The sequence below is a fragment of the Sylvia atricapilla genome, chromosome 6 (genome assembly GCF_009819655.1).
Source record: "Sylvia atricapilla isolate bSylAtr1 chromosome 6, bSylAtr1.pri, whole genome shotgun sequence".
NCBI lineage: Eukaryota > Metazoa > Chordata > Aves > Passeriformes > Sylviidae > Sylvia > Sylvia atricapilla.
Window position 1 is genome coordinate 12,156,243 of NC_089145.1, and position 22,321 is coordinate 12,178,563.

At 40.0% G+C, this 22,321-nt stretch overlaps 1 protein-coding gene across 2 annotated transcripts; it reads right to left on the reverse strand.

Moving 5' to 3' along the window:
- Nucleotides 1-3,844: 3,844 nt before the first annotated feature.
- COPB1 (COPI coat complex subunit beta 1) lies at nt 3,845-22,246 on the reverse strand. Of its 2 annotated transcripts, XM_066320803.1 has the most exons (22): nt 22,121-22,246; nt 19,643-19,794; nt 18,819-19,048; nt 17,937-18,106; nt 17,610-17,724; nt 16,969-17,061; nt 16,296-16,433; nt 15,225-15,344; nt 14,665-14,772; nt 14,427-14,573; nt 13,861-14,006; nt 12,768-12,864; nt 12,019-12,179; nt 11,360-11,480; nt 10,774-11,001; nt 10,418-10,597; nt 9,513-9,657; nt 7,969-8,088; nt 7,502-7,647; nt 6,224-6,313; nt 5,350-5,505; nt 3,845-4,181 (listed from the first exon to the last, which is right to left on the reverse strand). In XM_066320803.1, exons 2-22 carry the CDS (start codon nt 19,731-19,733, stop codon nt 4,122-4,124), a joined length of 2,862 nt encoding a protein of 953 aa, XP_066176900.1. In that variant the 5' UTR covers nt 19,734-19,794; nt 22,121-22,246; the 3' UTR covers nt 3,845-4,121. The 2 variants fall into 2 exon arrangements, with proteins under 2 accessions (XP_066176900.1, XP_066176901.1); XM_066320804.1 differs by lacking the exon at nt 22,121-22,246 and having other exon boundaries at nt 19,643-19,946.
- Between the last annotated feature and the right edge of the window lie 75 nt (nt 22,247-22,321).

The window sequence follows — 22,321 nt, forward strand, 5'->3', positions numbered from 1 at the left end:
AACCTGAAACATCAAACCTGAAAACCACTGTGAATAAGATGCAGGAACAGTGAGACCCACTAACACAACTTCTGCGTTGGAGCCAGAGCAACAATAAGCTTACTATGTTCTGCTTCCCCTAAATGAAATTCCAGTGAAAGGAAGAGCAAAATAGGCACTTACAAGCCACAGAAACTGCAGATCTTATACTTGTCTAAAGTAACTGGTTCAGACAAGTATAAAACACCTACATTTTATATACATAAAATATTTGTACTTTACAACCAAATTATAAGCTACCTACAATCTATAGCTGGAAGAATTATGCTCATCTTTCAAAAGAAAGGAAATTACATTTCTTTTATATGTAATTTTTTTAATATATAATATATTTTTTTTATAATATGATGGCCATTCCATTATATTCTTAACAATTGTGGATCACTGATGAAATAAAAAAAAAATTACAGAGAGTCCAGAAAAGGTTAGAATCACAAGTTACAGAATATACACAAAAAAAATCCAAAGAAATATCTAGTGAAATACAGTGGATATTTTATGGCTCTGCTCAAACAGAAAATGGCCTAGGCTAGTATTACAAATGTACAGGCAAAGTTATAGCTTGAATTTCTTATATTACACCTACATCCCTTTCTTAGTGAATTCATTTTCATGTCTCTCAAATGGGAGATCCTCCCTAGGCCAGCTGTGTACAGCCAAATTTGTCTCACTGTGCTTTAGAGAAGTAAAATCTCTAGAGAAAGGCAGTGTTTGAACAGATGTACTGTATTAGTAATCTGAGCTGTGAATTGGTGTACACTGCTTACACTTAGCTAGGCAACCTAAAAATATACAAAAACCAACGGAAAGTGACCCCAAAAGTCGGCCAAAATTCTCTACTGCTTATATGACAAAACTTGCAGCACATCCTTGCACCAGATCCTTTCCTTTCTTCATTAACACATTTTAAAAAACAACAAAAAACAACCTCCAAAAATTTATCAGTTGCAAGACAGCACCCCCTGGTGTAACAACACAAGAAATCTTTAAAGAATTTATAAAATGCTTTAAATAGGTGCTGAGGTGCTAACACGATTAAGTGACTGAGTCTTTCAGCTGCAGCCTTGTGCCAAAAAGCACACGATAGAGAATACACACCTCACACAAGGCTTCACATTTCTCAGAGGTGCATAAAGCTGCCTCTACAGAACCACTTATAAATGCTTCTGAAGGTCAGCATACAAACTAAGTTCCTCTGTGGCCTGATTTTTAATCTATTTTTTTACATTACCTATAGAGATTCTATGAATCCAGTCTCCCTATTCATGCTTTCTTAGGGTGGGCCCTTCCACTTTCAGATGAGAGTTGCTTGTCCTCAGATAAACATTCCTGCTTCTCATCTTAGCATCTAAGTAAGACATAAATACAAATCCTCATGAGGCCTTGAATAAAGAAACCTGGCCCTGATTCCTGGCAGCAGGGACATCAGAAGCAGGGGAATAGTAGAAACTGGCTTCCTGCTATTCTAACACTGCATCCTGCAATGACTTTCTAAAACTTTTAATGGAAAAGCAGCAAGCTTTCTTGCTCCATTTACTCCTCTTCGTAATTTATTCCTGTTCTTATAGAAGTTTCTGAAATCAGAGCAGTGGAAACCCACTCCCTTAACTCTACCACAGTGTATGCAATACACACTGCTGTGCAGAAGATAGGGTATAAAAACTTCCTGGTACCAAGTTTGGAACAATTCAAAGCCACAGCTGTACACCAGCTTTTACTGCAGTGAAAAAGCTGCAAGTGGAAGAATGATGGTCTGTGTAAGACATTCCTTTGTATGCTCAGGACCAGAATCGATTTATCTGGGCTGCTCAGCAAAAGTATAGCCAGAACACAATAGGATGGATGTACAAAAGAAGGGAATTTCATTCCTGAAGCATAGACAAGAAACACAGATCTAACACTTTCAGTGTTCAGACTACTGAAAAAATGCATGCCATCAATGAAAATGTCTGTACAAAACCAGTTCTGCAGGAGAACTACTGAACAGCATGGCAGGTGGAAAACGAATCCCAAAGTCATGGCAGCTTCTGCTGCACAGGTGTTTCCATGTCCTTCCGTAAATCCTGACAGTAAAAAAATTATCCCAAACAAAATTATGTTCCCTTCCCAGCTGACTAAGAGCCACTTGAAATATGGATGCCTGCACGTGCCAGGATGTTTTTCTATTCTCCAGTGCAGAGAGCAGATTGTGACTGAAACATGGCTTGGATAACACAGACTGGAAGTCATTCTCCTTCTCCAAAAACATCCTTTCCTTGGCTGTGGTCAGCAAATCCATCCCATCCAAACCAGTCAGTGCCCACAGAGCTATGACTCAGTCTCTCTTAGTGTCTTACAACTCATAAGCATCTTCATGAAGAGATGAAAGCATCCATTGGACTCTTAGGATTTTCTTTTATGTTGGTTTGGCTTTAAGTGATTGCAGAATGAGATCCCCCACACTCACCACAGAGCAGCATACTGATATCCATGGAATTTCACAGGAGCTCCCATACAACATACTCCTACTGCTTTTGTCTCATCAGCACCCCTCACTCCCAAATTATGAAGTACTGAGCAGTGAAGATCACAATTTGATTATCCCTACTACATCCCTGTGAACCTGGCATAACCTCCCAGAAAGGAATACAGCTGCTGTGGGATCATGCAGAGACAAAAGGACATTATCAAAGCAGTCCTGCATAATCAGAGCTTCAGCTCTTGCTGCTATCACATTATGCATGAGCTAGAGCTTTCATTAAAAATCAAAATAATGACAGAACCAAACAGGGACTTCAAGGCATGAAGAATAAATAGGTCACTCAGCAAAACCACGCTCAGGTTTTGCATTGCACTTCCAGAGCCATCCTTTAGCCAGATAAAATACAGTAGGGCCAGACTATTTCATTTCAGAATTTATGTTAGTGCTTATTCAGAATGAAAAATAGGTATTTTCATCACTGAGGCCCTTAAATGTTTTGGCAATCAGCTACTTGGAATATTCTCTTCTGTCCTTCTGGAGCAGGTCACAGCTGTGGAAATCCAGCAGCAGGACTTCCAGCCAACTGGAAGACCACTGCTGTCTCTGGACATTCTTCTGTAGAAGTAATTGCTTGCAACAATTTCACAAGTTCAGATTTAATGCTGAATAGATACAGCTGACTGTATTTCCAATCTATGCTTATATGCTGCTAATCCACTGCTAATTTGCATAAGATTCAGTAGCCAAATGGTGTTAACTCACTTCAACATCCCGACCTGACCTTCACTCACAACTCTTCCTTTCCAACATAGTTCAATTCATTGCAAGTTCATAATGAGTCTGAATCTTTCCCTCCTGAGCTCACACACGTGGCCAATGGCTGCATTCACTGAAAAACTGCTTATGCTGCTACAGCTTTAATGCTGCACTTGGCTGTCTTTTCCACATGAACTGAAAAATAAGAACACCACCAGCAATGTTATGTTACTCAGGATAACACTGTTAGGAAAGCACTTCAGAAACAAAGTTTAAAGTTCTACAACTTGCTGGAAAGAGATTAATTTTGACAGTCTCTTTTTTGATACTACAAGCTTGTCTGTGCCAAGTTATTACACTATTATCTAGAATACACAGCCTTTAATTTAGTTGACAAATTTATATTCTCCTAGGTATACCGAAGTATTTTAGGAATCATGAATACACATTCACATATTCAGGCCCACTCATTATTGTAAACACTTCAGTTATTACAGACTCTCACTTTCTCAGAGTATCAAAGTACCCCTGGACAGATATTCAATACTGATTAGATAATACAAAGAGTATAATTTACAGACCAAACAGTACTGGTATAATTTGTTTATTTGTGCTGTGAGCATCAGTATATATTAGAGACAAAGAAAACATGACTTCCAGGACAAAGAAAAAAAAAACCCTGGAGATTTAAAATCTGCTCAATATCAATCATGGAGAACCTATACATTATCTGCTGGAATGCTTTCAGCTCAAAAGCCTGGCTTCTACAGTTACAGAACACTGAAGAATATAAGATGTTCTGGATCCCAAAAGCCACATACCTAAGGTTAAACTGTAAAAGACCTGAAAAGACATTAGGTAAAATTTATAAACTTGTCTTCTTCTGAGACAGATTGATCTTATCTCCAAGGCTCAGGGCCATTCCCTGTAAGAAAAAGGAAGACAACAGTCATGACACAAATACTGTGCTTGGAAATAACTTTATCTCATCTACATTAAAATGGAAGTTCCATATACAGAAATGTACTAAGTCAGTGGCATGGAAATTTCTAGCTGTTCACTTCTTTGTACATTTCACAGTGCTCATTTCCTTATCACTAGGTAAAGGTTAGGTCTATATATATTATGGAGATGATGAAACTTAATTGAGCTGGCAACTTTTACATGTGTTATCAACAAGAAAAGCTGAAGAATAAAACCAGTTTTAACCTTTTGACCTCCCACCAACTGAAAGAGGACTGCCAGCAGAAAAATTACAACTGCCTGTCCAGTTACTGAAATCCAACTGTTGAAAGTCCCAGCACACTCAGTACACCACAGCTGTGGAAATAATAGCTGTGATTATTAATAATAGCTCTGATAATCACAGAGTCAGATTATTATTGCACAGAAACTGAAGAACCACCAAAGGAAACTACAGAAAGCATGAATAAATCTATGTATTCAATAGCACTATGATTTCAAGAGGAAACCATCCTGGCATATGTAATTGAATGCAGGCTCATGTAAAAATGGCACTGTAACATATCAGAAACTTTAATTTAAACCAGTCCAAAATCTTCATAGTGACATCACATAAACTGTTTTCTTTGAATATAACAACTCTCAAGTACGCCTTTATTGTACACTGTTTAAAATACTTCTATTGTACACTCATGTTTTTGCTTTATTTATTCCAAATCCCAGTCTTTTTTTTTTTTTTTTTTTTTTTACATTGGGAGGTAGAAATTCTAAAATCCAAAGCAGACTCGTATATCTACAGGAAATACTCTTACTAAAACCCCAGGGGTTTTGTTTTGTTGTTTTCAAAAAGAATCAGAATAGCAATTACATGCCTAACATTTCCTTGTCGTGTGACGCTGAAATGTGTGGTTTGGTAGGAAAACCATCTTGGAACCCCTGGGGCATATTTGCTCTTTCTTGAAAAGCAAGTAACATAAAACATCCTACTTGCAGCACTATGGACAAAACTGGGAAATACTGGTGCAAAGGTGGCAACAGAGCAGGAGAGAAGACTGTGAGGAACGTGTAACTGTTTAGGAGTGGTTTTGGTTACATTGTAATAAGAAGGGTGAGGATGGAAGCCCCATTACCTGGCTCTTGGCCCGGATCCGTATGTGGCCCGTGACAGGCGCCTCCGGCCCCAGGTGAATCGGCTTCTCGATGCTCACATTGGCCAGGGCGTCCTCCCCAAATATGGAACGGGCGTAGAGATTGGCTGCCATGAAGCCACAATAGCCTGAAAGTGCCTGTGGAAAGCACATGCCAACTCTTAAAAGACCAAAATCCTCTAAACATAGTTTAGTTCACCCTAAGTTTGCTAGGCAGCTATTAATTTATCACCTTTAAACTTCCTTCTTCATGTGACATGTGGAATCACACATTGGAAAACAGTAGTGACCTTTTTCTATAATTCATATTGGGAATGATGCAGTCTATAGAGTTCATCAAGACAAGGCAGGAGAGCATTTTATGGTTTGTTTTAACCAACAGCAAAATGAAGCTGAATAAAAAAAGAAGCTAAATAGCTACCCTACTTAATTTGGCTACTGTACATAGCTATCATACATGCTGTATCTTAACAGCAAGTAGGTATTCTATATATTTATTTTGCTTTACAACAAAAAGGCTAATTGGCAAAAGAAAGGTAAATTTTGTCAGAGAAGGAAGAAATATGGACCCACTTAAAAACCCCCTTTATGTAAACAGATGGTCCCATCAAATCTATGCTGCAGCTCAGCTACTATGAACCAAGAGACATTCTGATTTTCCAGCTTGGGACAACAGAGAATTTTAGTAACGTTTATCTGCTTTCACTCATTTTAAAGTAAAAACTTCGAGGTGTATGTACTATTTCATATTGTAAGCAGGCATTTCGAAGAATATTAACAACAAATGTCGAACAAATTAAATAATAAAGCACAGAAACTAAAAAAGGTATCTAAAATTCTCCAAGAAATAGCTCACCTTCTCTGGAGTCAGGCATTTCATATTGGTTGACTTCAGTATGTGCTGTAAGTACTCATTTAAATCAATGATATTTGTATTCACTGTTACCTTCAGGAAGGAAAAAAAAAGGCAATTACTTTAATTTGTACCTCAGGTATTTCTGAAATCTCTCCTTGAGGGCTCTATAAAGTAGATCACTTCCGCACTCCTCCTTGAGGAGCAGCACACTCAGTAAGCTGGATGCACTTCCCACTATGTGGTGGCATCATTTGAAGTCTTCCCCTCCTGCCACCCACTTGTTAGATGGAGAATTTCATGCTATTACCATGGTTTCTAAAATCTACTGGGTGAGTATGATACTCTGTTGAACATCTAGATTCTCTACAGCAAACAGTGGATTTCTTGCCTGAATACAGTTTACACGTTGCCAGAAGAAGGAAAAGCAATACCTAGTCCAAAGTTTCCTATTAACCAGCGATAAAGATTCCTTTCATCTCCCCCTTCTAGAAACAAAGCTCTCTGGGCTGCCCTGGCTTTATCATATTGCATATTATATGCCTTGTTAAAATTGTTTTTTAACACATCTTTTAGAAGGAGTTTACAAACTGCTAAGGCTTTATATTATCATGTATTACAATATATTGTCCATAAGTTCCTCCCAAGACATTTAAACCTAGCCTCAAGTAAGCACACCTATGTACCCCACAAGACTACAGTTCATGTAAAACCTCTCTCATTCTGGTTTAATGTTTGTACTCTATTCTTATATGACATTATATCCCTTAAACTCTTTTTTCAGGTTTGGGCACCCTCAGTTACTATGAAGTGCACCCACTGTCTTGCTGGTATTATACAGCACCCATAACTTTATGGACTAAACAACCTTTAAAAGGTCCCTTGCAACTCACAAGACAATGTGATTAAGAACTGGAGAAGCTGAGCAGCATGAGTAATTCTGCAGCCTCAGCATAAACTTATACTTATATGCTGCCATCTCACCTTTGAGCCAAAATAGACAGCAATCACCAGTTAGTTTGGACAGCTTCCATACAGGAGGTAAAGCTCAATGCACACAGCCTCTTTTGCAAACCAAAAACCCAGTTATTGCACTGTTAAGCTTGTGAAACTGATAAGATAGCTGTAAGAGAATAAGCTACTTGAGGCAAACATCCAATGAGGATGTTGAATGAGGTTTATGTGGCAATAGATAATGCTCCTGTAACAAGCTGCTGCAGAACAAGAGACAGAATTGTATCTCATCAACAAAGTAACATACAAACAAAAAAAAAAACTCACTTTGTTTTCCCACTCAAATTCTGCCCACATCTGTCTGAACTCGGCATCTGTACAAGAAGCAGGCTGGATGTAATCCATGATGTCAATGTGAATATCACTGAGAACCACACAGTTTCTGTCGCTGGCTGCTCCAGAGACATCATACACTGCAAGAGAACACACACATTTTTCAATGTTCCAAAAAGTCAATTTGCACTTAATAAAGGTGCTGAGTTACCACCTGTCAGTTAACAACAGTCAACCCTTGCTCAATCTCATGCTGACAATCATCCTAAAGGTAGCACATTCTATAATGGTTTTAAGTAACAGCGATATAGATTCTTTTTTAAATCCTCACAAAATATTCTTACATTGTAGTTAGATTTCTTCTCCCCATATATGAAGAGCTTTACTTATTTTTGAGCATATTAAGTAGCTAAAAATGCAACACATTCATGCTAATTTTGCACACTGAATTGTTTACTTACCAACATTACCAAAAATGATTCCATTTTCTGTTGAAGCGACTTTGACGTTAGCTTTAATGTTTGCAAAATCATGTGGAGCAAGTGTCAGAGGAGATGGTTTTTCCACAAGTTTCAAGTCACCTGAGTAAAGAAATTGGGAGATGTGGATCAGAGAACGTTAGCAGTACACACAATGAGCTTAGCTTTTGGAACAGCAGCTTTTTAGTTTCTTGTCATTCAATTTTTGCATCTACACAGCTGCACTAAACACCACCATAAAGATATTAGTTGATTTGGAATTAGTTGTCCTTTTTTTATATAGTTTTCTAATTGCAAGATTAATTACACTGCATATAAATTTCAGTTAAAATATTGGTGTGTTCACCCAAATTCCACTGAAAACAAATGCAAATATTGAATTAAATGGGCTTCAGATGGAGTTTAGTATTAATTTTTTAACAAGGAAATGGTTAATTCTATGTTGTATTTTAATCACTGACATCATCATAAGGCCTAACCCTACAGTCAAGTTCCTCAAACTCAAAGTACAATGTCCAGCACTACAGACACTAAGCTATTTATAAACAGGTCAAAGTATCCCCTTGATTCTGAATATAATTGCTCCAAGGAAATTACTAAGGGATGCATTTTTACTAATCCTTCAGAGAGGAATTGGAAAGACTCCTCAGTTCTATTAAAATGCAATTTGAGAACACAGCATGAACAGCATGAGCTCCACACATGGAGTGATGCCTCAAGTCAGCTTTTGCAGTCCATCAGCTGGGAAATACAGAATTCCACTTTACTGAGCTGACAAACAGAAAAATACAACCTATTAAATAATGCATCCATTTGATTTATTTCCATCATTAGTCTCATCAAATGATTTACAAAATTTTAAGAGAAAGGTTATGCCCCTCCAGTCATATTTAGAAGAGTGAAAAGTATGTAATGTGAGTTCTCCTAGCATACTGTAAATGTATTTCAGCTCCTGACGGCCAAGGAAGAGGACAACTAATAAGGAACTGGTTACTGTTGTTGAATTATCTGCTCCAGTGACTCCTCTAAGAGAAGTTAATGAAGCCTCAGTATTGTCCAAGCAAGACTCTGGTACAGCTGTTGGTACAGGCAATGGTTTCAGTTGAGTAAATGCAGTATTTAAGTACTTTAGGCTGAGTGCAAAAACCACCTAGGGCAGATGGCTTTCTGCTCCATACCAGTTGGGATTTTGACCTATTTTTATTTTCTCGTCTATGGCAGCAGCACAATGAAAACTAAGTACATCAAAAAACCTTTTATTGCAGGGAAAGAGGAGAAGGGGAAATGGAACCCTATATTTTTAGTGATAAAATCTTACTAAGGTTTGTATCATCATATTGCATTGACAGCATCAGTACAAACAAAACTTGCACCAAATATTTTAAAAAGTATATTTTTAAAGGCATTCAAAATGGTGACTAACTGGCATCACTTTGGCAGCGTTTCAGGAACTCCTCACAGCAGGGTGATGGCCAATTCTCAAAAGCCCAGAGCTGCTCTGTTTGCAGCAGCCCAGCCCTGCTTACCCAGCGTGGCCAGCTCCAGGGTGCAGTTCTGCAGGGTGTCACTGGTCTGGTTGACCACGAGCACATCCAGCACGATGTCGTACTGATTGACGTGGACGTAGGCTTCTGCATACACAGGGTCTGAGAAACCTGTCAGCTGGGTAACCTGGGACACAAGCCAAGGCATTCAGCTTCTCAGCAACCGGTTTAAAACAGAATCACTCAAACAATGACAAAAAATAAGAATAAAGTAGACTTAAATTGATTATTCTTTAATATGGGCCTGCAAAACAAGCAGCCTTCCTTCACATGTCCCCCTGCATGCACACTACAATTATGAACCCTCTCCAGATGAAATGTGTTCTGAACTAATAATTTCCTAAAATATGAACTGTAACGCCATTTCTTCTTAAAATGATCAGTAGGACAAAGAAATGCTGATTTAAAATTAAAAGGTAATTTTAAACAGCAAAAAGAATTTCAAAGTCTGAGTGTTTAACTCTTTAACTAAAGAATTAGTCAAGTGATGTATTCTCTTTGAACCCCCTCAGCAGGTTCTGCTAATTCACAGAAAAAAAGGCATAAAGGATGAAATAATGATGCATTGCCCTTGGCAATAGGATACAGCAGCCAAAGAAAGGGGATCTTAATCACTTCTAGCATCCTTGCTCCCTTCCCCATGAACTTCATCCTCAAACCACCAAATCCTAATTTCTTCTCCACATTCCGCCAGCTCAGCACTCTCTAAGCCTCCTTCTTGTTCTTTCTTCCTCTCCCCATTTGAGAAGGTCAGAGCTATAAGGACAAGTGGTTTTCTTTTTCTCCTGATCCCAACCAGGATATATCTGGTCTTCCAAATCAACCAGCATAGTCTGGTTCATCCATTCCAGTCTGCAATTACCAATAAAGCACTCATTTCCCACTACCTTATTGAGTTTGGAAGCAAGAGGATCAGCAGCCTCTTTCCTCTGTGTGTTTCCCATTGCTGCAAGAAGGCTAAGCTGGAACTGGTCTTCTTTTGAGCTCATTTCATTTTTAGCAGTAAGCTGCATGAAGGAAATGGGATCATCTGGCTGAATTGTCACATTCCTCTTCTCAGATTCTTTCTGCAGGAAGAGAATAATTCAAGAATTCACAGTGAATTCCATTCCTTAGCACAGAAAAACAGTCAAATAATGGCTGACCTACACAGACTCAAATGGTGACATTTCTGGGACCAGCCTGAATGTGAACATCTGTAAAAACTCCGAGTGTTTATGGTTACACGCTTATAACAGCTCACCTTCTGGGAAAGTTTCTCCTCTTCTAGCTTGGCTGACAGCATATGAGAGAGGGACTGCCTGCATTCTTTGTTGAAAATATCATTCATGAGAGGTGAACACTCTGATAACACTTTCAGACACAACGAAATACGATCCACATCATCATCTGTAATTGGCTTCTTGGGAAGAGAAGACTTTCCCAAGTGGAGAATAGTGGCCATCAGCAGCATAGCTTCAGCATTAAAGGACTGAGAAGGGGCACAAAGAGAATGGAAGAAAGGTTATTGCATTTTCCACAGCTTTAAAGAAATGTTGACTTCTGACTTACTTAAAAAAAGGTGAGTATTAATCAAATCATAAAATTTCTGAACTGCTAACTCAGTTTTTTTTCAGAACCTGTTATCTGAAATCAAGCAGAATGATTTAGAGACTGTCTAGATAGAATGGGTGGAAAACAGCAGATCCTGTTTTTAATCCAAACTACCATTATTATCCAACCACATAGCTGGCACTTCAGTTTGTACTTAACCCATTTTGCATCTGTTTAAAAGAAAAGAGGCAACAAGCAGCTCTTCCTTGAATGTAAAAACACAAGAGATGACTCACATTTTGTTTCTTCTTCTCCTGAACTAGGGACATATAACGTAAAGCAATCTTGGTTAAAGTTGTGGCAAGGGAAGCTGCAACAAAGAAATCTCCATCCAGCAAGAATCCTCGTAAGGGAGGTCTGCAAAGACAAACAATCCTCAGAAAACTACTTCCAGATGATAATCTTCAGCCTACTTCTCTTGATACCTTAACTTTCATACTGTACAAGCAAAACAAGCTTGGAACACCTCACAAGGCTGGGTTATTTCCTTCTCAAAGTAACTTTCCAGATACAGAGATTTTCACAAGTCACACGGTCATTTCCACATGAGCCAGGGAGAAGGAGAGGTAGGAGTGCAAGGGGATATAAAGGAAAGAAAATATTTTAATCTAAAGGTAGTATTTCTGTATCCAACTAAAGCTGTGAGAGAGCTTTATATGTAAACTAGAATTTAGGATATAATAATTAATGAAGTTCTTATTTATACAGTAAGCTTTGTTGACAATCCTAAACAATTGAGCAACTTCCTATTGGATGCTATTTACTTGGGATAATACTTCACAACAGGAAACTCCCTCAACCACTGAACTCTGTAGGAGAGATAACACCACTCAAATAAAAAAAAAGATAAAAAATTAGCCAAGTCATTCCTGGCCAAGCACGGAATCACAAATACCTGTCTTCTTCCTTTTTGGCAGGTCGGGAACTGCTAAGAGCACTTTGTGTTGCATAAGTGCCCATCTCTGTCACTAATTTTTGGGCTGGACCCACTGACACCTCTTCTTCAGGTTTGAGCTCACCAGCTTCTTTCTTGATTTCAGATTCTACTATTGGGATCTAGAAATAAGCAGAAAGCCACTGTTACAATTAAAACAGAAGATAATTTTTATTAAAACCTTCTGCAGAACAAAACCATATCTGCATTGCTGAAGTTTTTATAAGCAAAAGGACAGCTACAGTGCAACGGTTTGGGGAGAATTTGAGGAGATAAGCAGATATTGAAGCTTCCTAGACATGCAATAAAGCTCTCACTGATGAATTAGATTTTGTCAGAGAAGTCTTTCTCTCAGAACAACTCAGACTTAAAGCACTTTTTCTTTGCTACTGGATATAATTAAATCATATCTTAAAGCTGCCATAATTTTCTGAAATAAGGAATTTTGCAACTCTTCTCTTAACAGATATCACTTATTCTCAGCTCAGGTATGCTACTTTAAAGAAAAGAATAATGAATGTAAATAATGACTGCTTTTTACTTAAGATTTCCTGTGCATGTGCCATCACACACCCCAAGTTCTCAAAACACTGTTACATCTTACTTGATCTTTCTAAAACACCTTTTTCTTAGAAAACCCACTGCACAATGTCAGGAATAACCACAAAGAGCCAGTAAACACACAAACCCCAAAACACACAGACACACACCTCTCCGAGGGATCTGCGAACCTCTGTCATCACACTCTGTATATCCTCCTTTGTGCTGCAATATTCTCCAAGGATCCATAACGCCCCTCGATAAATCCTGAGAGAAGAACAGTAATTTAAATCATGCCCTTGTGTTATACTCAAACTAGCACCAAGAAAAGTCAGCTAGTAAAGGCCAGTCTTGACAAATTCAAAAGGACACAACTGACCAAAGCAGGCTAAATGAAAAGCAATTATCCTTTCAGCCTCAGTAAACTCATGAACAACTACACTAAATTAGATATATTCTCTGCTACATATTTTTCCATCTGTGTTAATCCTGACACACACAAAATTATATTTCATTGTGATCATAATAAAATACTCTACTGCATGGGAGTAAAGTCAGCTCTAAATTCTCCATTTAACTGAGACAAACTAATTTTTCCATTATACAAGAGAAAATGAAAAATCAGAACAAGAATGAAGATTAGGAAAATAATAGCAAAGCTTCAGATTTTTTTTTTCTCTCACTTAATGAGATTACAATGGAGATGAGATTCAGAGTTTTCTGTGGCTTAGGAGAATGAAAGAGTGCTTTTCTGATACAGAAAAATTCTCATATGACTTAACCTGTATAGATCAATCAGCAAGCAAAGTTTTTAGAGCCCTGAAAGGTACTAAAACTGCTTTATAGTTTGTAAAGCTCAATCTATGTTAGATTAAGTTTTCTAATAAATGTACAGTATTTCCACTTTCCTACAAGTGCAAATTACTTAGGAATTCTGTTTCAACAAATATATTACTTTATGTTTGGCCTTCATCAACAAGGCTATTTCCTAACCATGGGAACTACAATTATCAACTGCATTATAGAAATTAAAATTGAATTTATTTTCTTTATTCAGTGCAATTAACACCCAATTTATCTCTTGTAAAAGGCAGGCAAGTAGAAAGCTGTACCTAAAAATCCTCTACCCAAAAAAATCTCAGCTTCAGTCACTCTCTGTGGGGGGTCACGTGGATTTTGGTACATATTTAATGACAACATACATTCAACGCAAGTGAGCCACAGGTGCTCCAAAGTCTGTTTGATATCATATTCTGGACTCACTTGACAGATTTAATAGAATGAAAGACTTCAAGCATCTTCTCAACAATAAGAGGTCTGAGGTTATCAAATCTCTGGATCGCTTCCCGCACAAACTCCAGGACATCGGCGGCTGCTGCTTCATTGTTATCACTCAGGAACTCCATCAGCTGCCACAGAAGGGTCAACATCAGCACAAACAGCAGCACAGACAAGTTTGTACAATAATACTTCCCTTCTATGTTCAGAAAAATAAAAGTCCTTATATATCTCCAATGAACAAAAAGTCAAACAACCTTAAGTACATTTCCAACAAGTACCAATTATCATATTCTCAAACTGTTTTTCTAGTGATACCAATTATTGCACTTTTAAAGGGCCTCTTCAATTCATGTTCTTCAAAAACATATAAAAATAGTCTCAGAAGACAAACAATTACAGCATCAAAAGTCCTATGTTTCTTTAGGAATTAAAAACAACATTACTTCTGTGAGGCCACTATTAGGAACACCTCAGCTTCAGCAACTCTGCAGGTGCTGGGTACGGGTATAACACATTTATTAACACAGAACAATGAAATATCTGCATACCACTGGAATAACATTTGCAGCCATGTCTGGGAAGCGAACACTACAGGAATGCAGTGTCCGAACCAGGAGCTGTCTGTACTTGTCTGTATCTTCATGCTCTGTCACATTATTCGTTTTAATCACTTCCTTCTTCAGAACAATCACAAGCTGCAGAAAAGATCAAATCATATTTTTTAAAAAGTGACATTTTTCAAAAGAAAGAAAATAGTGTAATGAATCAAAAGTACATGTCATTTACCTCCTCCACATTTCTTGAAGACACGAGATCCAGAGCCAGCTGAAGGGTTTTCTTGCGCACTTCCAGATCGGGGGTGCTCAACACTCTGAGGATGTCCATAACTAGATCCTAAAACAACAACAAAATAAAGTATTTTGCCATTTTAAATTACTTTCTCTCCATACAATTCTAATTTTCAGCCCCCAATGATTTTCAAAGCCTTTCTGGATACATAATACGTGATCTACAGACAAGCAAGCAACAGGCATTAGAATTTCTCATTTAATTTAATTTCTTGTTCATTTAATACTTTCTACATTTACACAGAAGTCTCCTATGCAGCCACACCATAAAACCTTACAACCAGGACAGCATTTGTCCTTGTTAATTCTTACACAGACATTAAAAGCAGCCAAGTCATAAACATAAAAGTTCATCCAATATGTTTTTACCAAAAACATACCAACAGGAAATTGAAACTTCAGAAGTTTTTTTTCTCCATACATTGCAAAAACCTGGAAGCTTTGTTAAGGAAGGCTTTTCTTTCCTAATGCTTACAGGAAAAGAGACAGCCCACATACCTGCAACACTCGTTCGTGGGAGGGATGCTCCTTCAACTCAACCAACCGATCCAAGACAATCAGTTTCACATTATTATCACTTTCTTTAATGATCAAATCTATGTAGCATTGGGCAGCAGCCTGAAATTAAAAGGATCAAAACCATTTTTTAGTCATGAAGATGAGAAAGAAAATTTCTGAAACTGAGGAAAAGACTCCTTCTATTTTACTATTAAAGCAGCTACTCTCAGAGTTGGCACGAAATTAACCCGATAAACAGACTCTAAAATAGTTTGCCCACTATGTTACAAAAATCATGCATGAGGGCTCACAATGCCATCAGCTTACACTACACAGACTTGACTTCAAATTCAAAGAAAGACATAAGATAGGTTATCTGACATGCTTTGGGTCAGCTGTGAAATATGCAACAGGGCATGAAAACCAACTTAAAAGAGTTGGCAGTGTGAGCCTATCTAGACTAGGTTTTATTGACAGCTTCTGTGTACAGTGTGTCTACTCAACAAAAATGAGTATGCCAAATGAAAAATGCTGGAATTCATACTCCTCCCAACCCTTGGAAACTACTATTTACAATGCTGTAAATCTATGGATAACCTATCTTTTAAATTTCAATACAAATTCAAAATTTCTAAGTGGTCTTAAATAAGCAGCTGTGCAAATATAAAACTAAGAAACCCAGGTCAATCAGTAATCCACATGAAGCTTCACTGCCTTATGCTTCTACCCTGGTCAGAAATGAGTCGTATTCAGGAGTAAAAATTTTCCTCCAATCTGAAATCTTCAGCTGTTTTCTGCTTTGCTAACTAGGCCAAGTAGATTGTAGGTTGGTCCAACAGTCTGCACAGTATTCAAGCTTGTCCCCTACCAAAGTGACATGAAATCCACCAGCTCCAGGTCTGCTCAGTCTTTTTTTGTGACCAGTTCTAAGAGATACTTTAAGACAGTGTTCCACATGAGAAGTGCTGCATGTCACTAAAGCCTTCACTCTTAAGTATCAACGTTGCAGCAAACAGCATTCATTTCAGTGCACTAGAAGCTACTGAAGAACTGCCAACATCACTTTCATACCTTGATTGCTGTGGGTGCACTGGAGAGTGTGACCAGAGTACCTGCAGCCTCATACTTCACTGCAGGACTGGAGGACTGCAGGAGGTTGTAGATGCAGCGAATGAAGCGAGCTCTCTCCGATGGATTCGCGTGACAGACCTCGATAAATAATGATCCACAGTTGGCACACGAAGACAAGAGCAACCCTACAGCTCACCTGCCCCACTGTCTTACAGAGAGGAGAAAACTGACCAAAAGGGGACAGCCTTTTCTGCTGACAGGAAATGCCATTCACAGCAGTAAAAATCTAATTACAAAAGCTGTTCTCAACAACTCTGAGCAATGCTACAGGGTCTTAAAATCTCCCATCAAAAGGAAGGGCAGAGCCTCTAACAGCTTCTGTAAGAGATGCCCTGCTCATGGCCACGAAGACCTCTTTGATATTGCAGTCCCCATCACAGCAAATCTGGTGAGACTTATTGCACTATACAGTGCACACTTGAGCTCTTTATCGATAATTTCAAGAGACAAATCTAATTCAGCTGTATGAAGCAATGACATATTCCTGACATGGAGAAGAAGCCAGCTAAATCTCTTTTCCAGCAACATTCTATCCCTTTTTAAAAACAGTCTAATATAATTCTGTAAACTAATATGCATTTATTTCAAATGTGCCACAGCATTTCCCTTTTACCTTGTAAATTAGTTCAACAATAACCAACTGCAATATGTCACCAAAGGTCTGCACTTGGTCAATACAGGTACTCAAATAATCCAAAGCTCGATCCTGCACAAACAGAAGAGAAATTATTTTACATTATTCAGTTTGCTCACTCAGTTGAATCAAAACACATTCTAAAAATCAAAATACAAAACAGCCTTTATGCAACACTTCCACAATTTAGGAAAACATTGTAGACCTAAAGAGAAAAATAATCCATCCTGTCTATAGAGGGCAAAAAGAGAGACCAATGGTAATTAGGGACAAAAGGCAATTGCCTGTAGAACAAGTAATCCAAAACACTAAACAAAACCTGCCATTTCTTTCTCATGTAACTATGAAAGCTTTAAAACAGCAGATAATGGAGTACTTCTCAGTGTGGTTATGCTTCTATTTTTCAGCACCTTCACCAAATAGAGTACCTCTCCTTAAAAATAAAGAGAGCACTAAAGACCTACATTATCAGTACCAAATATCCCACAAAAGCATTAACACTATTATACATGGAATTTTTAATGAATACAAGTAGTTTATACTACCAACAAACTATTGCCTAGTTACCCAGCATATTTACAATAATGAAACCAAATGACTTTGAGAGCAGGTATCCTTACCTGATCTGCATGAATTAACATCATAAATGCATTTCTTTTGCAGCTTGCATCTTTCTCATTCACCAAGAAATCATGGATCAGTTCAGGAGCATCAGGTATAAGGTGTTCGAAGTTCCTTTACAAGAAAAAAGCCGTAATTGAAAGAGCTACTGGCGAGGAGCAGAACCCAAGGATGCCCATTAGACAGAGGAGAAAAGGCAAACAGACGAAACAATACAGACAAAAATTCTAAGCACCGCAGTAGGGAGCGACAAATATCTGAGTTGCTAACAAGCAGAGACAGCCCCGGTGCAGAGGAGGCAGGGCTGTGGCCCGTCAGTGCCGCACCTGTAGATGGTGTAGATGGCCAGGACGGCGTTGCGGCGCACGTAGCTGTGCCGGTGCTCCAGGCAGGCGCGGATGGCCGGCATCAGCGGCTCCAGCAGCTCCGCCTCCTTCAGCTTGCACAGGAACCGCAGAGTGGAGCCGCGGATGAACTCGTTCGGGTGCTGCAGGTCCTGAAAGCAACAGGAAACACATCTGAAACGCCACTCTCTCCAGATGGGTGCACCTGCCACCTTCTCCCACACTCAGCCGTCCCACGGTGCAAGTTCCCAACATCCCCAATGACACCTCACTGTTTTCTCAAGAAATGCTTTCCTAAAGCTGCTGCCTCACCATATATAAAAACATGTATTTATGTGCAATTAAACTTACAAAGCCTGTAGGATTTTTTTTTTATTGTATTTGTTTTCTCTGATTACCATGGCTGTGAAAGCTCAGCCTGTGGGCATTCCTGCACATCGGATACAAACTTCTGGTATATGTTAACTCATCTGTTTCCAACCCATTCCCAAAGTTGAAGGCCTCTAATATGCTTATGAAGGTATTTCCCAAATATACCACAGTTGTGCCCTTTTATGACCCCATGGCTTGTCTCAGGATGCCTGGAAGATGATAACTATGTTACCCCTCACCTTTAATGTTCACTGACAAGGAAACAGAACACTAAATTTCTGTGAAGTTGTACCAGTTAAAGAACACAAAACTCCTTGGTAGTAGTTCTGCTGCCTATCTGCAGTTATCCAGCTCTGAAGCACTGAGACACAAGTGACAGGAAGGAAATGCTGAACATCAACAATATTTATATTTATTCAGTAACACAAAATGATACTCCATCTATAAAGATCCAGCAGAGGATCATAACCAATGAAATAAACAAGAGGCTACCTTTCTGTATGCATCACACACGAGGATCATTTCCTGCAGGAGCCTGCCATCTGGAGTGGTCTTCGGCACGATCTCCCAAAAGACAAGCAGCAGCTTTTTGATAGTATGGTCTTGGAGAGGCAGCACAAAACGGATGATGGTCATCAGGAGCCCAGGTAGCTTCTCACCATTCAGGATCATAATGATTACCTTCTTCAAGGCCTCTGTCTTCAACTTGACATCTCCTTTTTCTAGAGGGGGAAATGAAGTGAGGAAGGCTGACATGTCACAACTACTTTAACAGCAATATTGATCTTCAGTGTCAGAAGACACAAATCCCTCCGAAGGAGTGAAATACAGCAGATCAATAAAATCCAAGCCTTGACTTCTATTAAAGGATAAAGAGGAAGCAAGAGATACTTAAAAACAAGCATGGAATTCAGATTTAGTCTGAGATCAATATATTGGAATTAAAAGAGTTCAAATACCAAGGCTGTTTTGATGCTTAAATTTATACCAGTGTGCTCTGGTATCACACATATACCAGATACTAACACTGCTGTTTTGGCCAGCACATTCCATAGTGCATTGAGCAAGTGACAACACAATTTGTTGCTTATTCCAAAAAAATCTGCTCAAATCTGCCTTAGTCCAAGCAGGTATTACTTAAAACTCTCTCTCTCCCTCAAAAAAAAAAAAAAAAAAATTCAGAGGAACTTACATCTTTCAGAGCTCCACAGAAAATACACATCAAACTAACTAGATTAAGCTCATAAAATGGAAACAGTACTCTAGGAAAGGCACAGTGAGAGAATAATTCAGGTAATATGACTGTCAATACTTGCCTAGGTCATTTTTTAAGCTGATTTCAGAAGGTGGCTCTGAGTCCATGGGAACATTGATCAATGTGTAACACACGTTCTCTGCAGCAGTCATGGCTCTCACTCACAGGAGTTCTCTCAAGGGAAAAATTCTTTTCTCACAAACGCCACACAACCTAAAGACCAAGCAAACAAAGCCATCCCAAAGTTAAAAGATTTTATTAACAAACACATAACCATTATTATAACTGACTTAATGGCTTGAAGGGATTGCTGGGTTTCTTGAGAAGCCACACGGAAAAGCCTTCTTGCTTTGCTGTTACCCTACAGTATCCCTGTGAGGACCACAAAGATGAGGAGCCTGAAACTGCTCAGAGACAACAGAACAAGAACAAATCTTCCCAATATTTTGGGCACAGTCAGGAATAACAGAAGTGTACAGGGCACCTGACTGAAGCCAAATGGATGCAGCAGCTTCCACCTCCTGGAGTTATTCCCTCAGCTGATCTCAACTGTATATATATTTATGTATATATATCCCCATGACTTTCCCTGCACTCCTGTGCCACTCCAGGTAAATGACCCAAGCTGCAAAATCAGCTGAAAAACTCCAGAAAAAACAAAAAAACCTAAAAGATAAAGCTCTGCACTCAATTAACAAGTTGAATGAGTCTATGCAGGAAGCTTTGAAGAAGAGCATGAGATCCAACAGAGCAGAAATCAAGGATGGGAGAAAAGAAAATGTGATGGAGAGAGCAGCATTTTACCTGCCAGAGATCATCAGATCAGCTCAGCTCTACTGTCTCCACTAGACACTAATGAGAAAATCAAGTCTTTTTATGGTGAAAAAGGACAAGAAGGCTACAGATCTATCAAAGCTGGTGCATGCCTGGCAGTCCAGGTAATGAAATCTGCTCCCATGTTTGTTTTTTCCTTATTTAATAGACATCTAGGATCAAATCAACCTTTTTATTCTACTTCTTAAGTACTGAAAAATGCTCAAGCTTGAGCAATATTAATTGTCTGGAAGTCTTAAGACTCCCTTTTCTCAGCAAATGGGCACACAGAGCACCTCACCCTGAACAGGGAGTTGTGCTGAGCTGCCTCTTTCCACACAAAAAAAGCAACTCATGTCAATCAGCACCACAACAACCACCCTCAAAAATTGCAATACAGATTTTTAAGGAAAGACTCATCTTTCCATTATGAATTCTGTAGTTTAAGGCTTAGATCACTCAACCTTGCTGCTTACAAATATCTGCATAAACCACTCGTACATGGAACGACTGGATGTGGCACTTAGGGCCATGCTCTAGTTGACAAAGGTGGTGATCAGTCAAAGGTTGGACCTGATGATCTCAGAGGTCTTTCTCAACTGTTTTCTTGCCTCATAGCAGCTTTTCTGCTTACTTTTCCTATGCTGTTACCGAGAACTCCTGCCTCAAAGCCCTGCAGCCAGCACCTTCACCTCCAAGAACAACTCAGACCATAAAGGAGATCCTTGTGAAAGCAGGGCAGGTATCCTCACTCAAAGACCTCAGCTACAGAAATTTCCAAAATCACAGCCCAAAATCATGTCTCTGAAGCGTGATAAATGAGTGCACTTTGGGCTCTGAAAAGCAGCAGTGAAAAACAACTCTCCTAAAAGACAGAGCTGGGAGATCTGGCAGGGAGAACCACCACCCAGCTTTCCTCCTTGCAAGGCACAAAGACTTGGAATCAGTTTGATCGCTGAGAGCCCGCAGGGACACAGATATAGGTACTGTTTTAGCTCTCCAGCAATATCTCTGTCACCTGTGGTGAGTCACAGAATGGCCTGGGTTGGAAGGGACCTTAAAGATGAATTCATTCATCTGCCATAGGCAGGGACAGCTTTCACCAGACCAGGCTGCTCAGAGCCCCATCCAGCCTGGCCCTGAACACTTCCAGGGATGGGGCATCCACAACTGCTTGTGCAACGTGTGCCCGAGCCTCGGCACCCAAGGCAATCGAGTCACAGAGTTTATAGCGCCCAGGAAGACAAAAAGCCACGCCTGTTCGCCACCTACATCCCTGGAGAGCCTTAGGAACGGGGGGGGGCACCTAACGAACCAAAGAATGCACCCTTTTTACTGATGCCCAACCATAACACGGAGCGTTCAAAACATTAACTAAAAAAATCCTGACAAACTTGTAGCTAGCTGAGGGGTATTTCTCCCTTCATGTCCCAGTTCCTACTTCCAGTCCAAACCCGGGCATTTGAAGCTATGAGGCAAAACTTCGCTCAACGCCCGAGTCTGCCTGTCCTTCCCCTGAGCGAACCCCGAACCCCGCTGCTCTCTCCGCGCCACAAACCCTCCCACAACCGCCCGCGCCCCCGGGCCCTGCCGGGGGTCACCGGCAAGACGCCGGCGGGGCCCTGAGGCCTGGGGCCTTGCGGCACCCAGCGGAAAAGCGGCGGCCCCCCCCATCCTTTCCCCCGGTCCCGCGAGCCCGCCGCGGGCCCGCCGTGCGGCTCCGTACTGGGCGGTGGGGTCGGGCCGGTCCCGGTGCGGAGCTGAGCCCGCGGCGCTGCCGCTCCGGCGATGGCTGACGTGGAGCCGCGCCCGCCCCGGCCACATCGCGCGTACGGCGGCCGCGGCGGGACACGCCTCCCGCCAGCGCGAAAGGGGCGGCGCCGCCACGCGGGGAGAGGCGGAGCGAGGAGGGGCTGCCCCAGTGACG

Coding starts and splice junctions, on each gene's coding strand:
- COPB1 (XM_066320803.1), bottom strand. CDS start 19,733: ATGACTGCTGCAGAGAACGTGTGTTACACATTGATCAATGTTCCCATG. Junction 17,062..17,609: donor TGTTAATTCATGCAGATCAG/GTAAGGATACCT, acceptor CTGTTTGTGCAG/GATCGAGCTTTGGATTATTT. Junction 15,345..16,295: donor GTGCACCCACAGCAATCAAG/GTATGAAAGTGA, acceptor TTTTAATTTCAG/GCTGCTGCCCAATGCTACAT.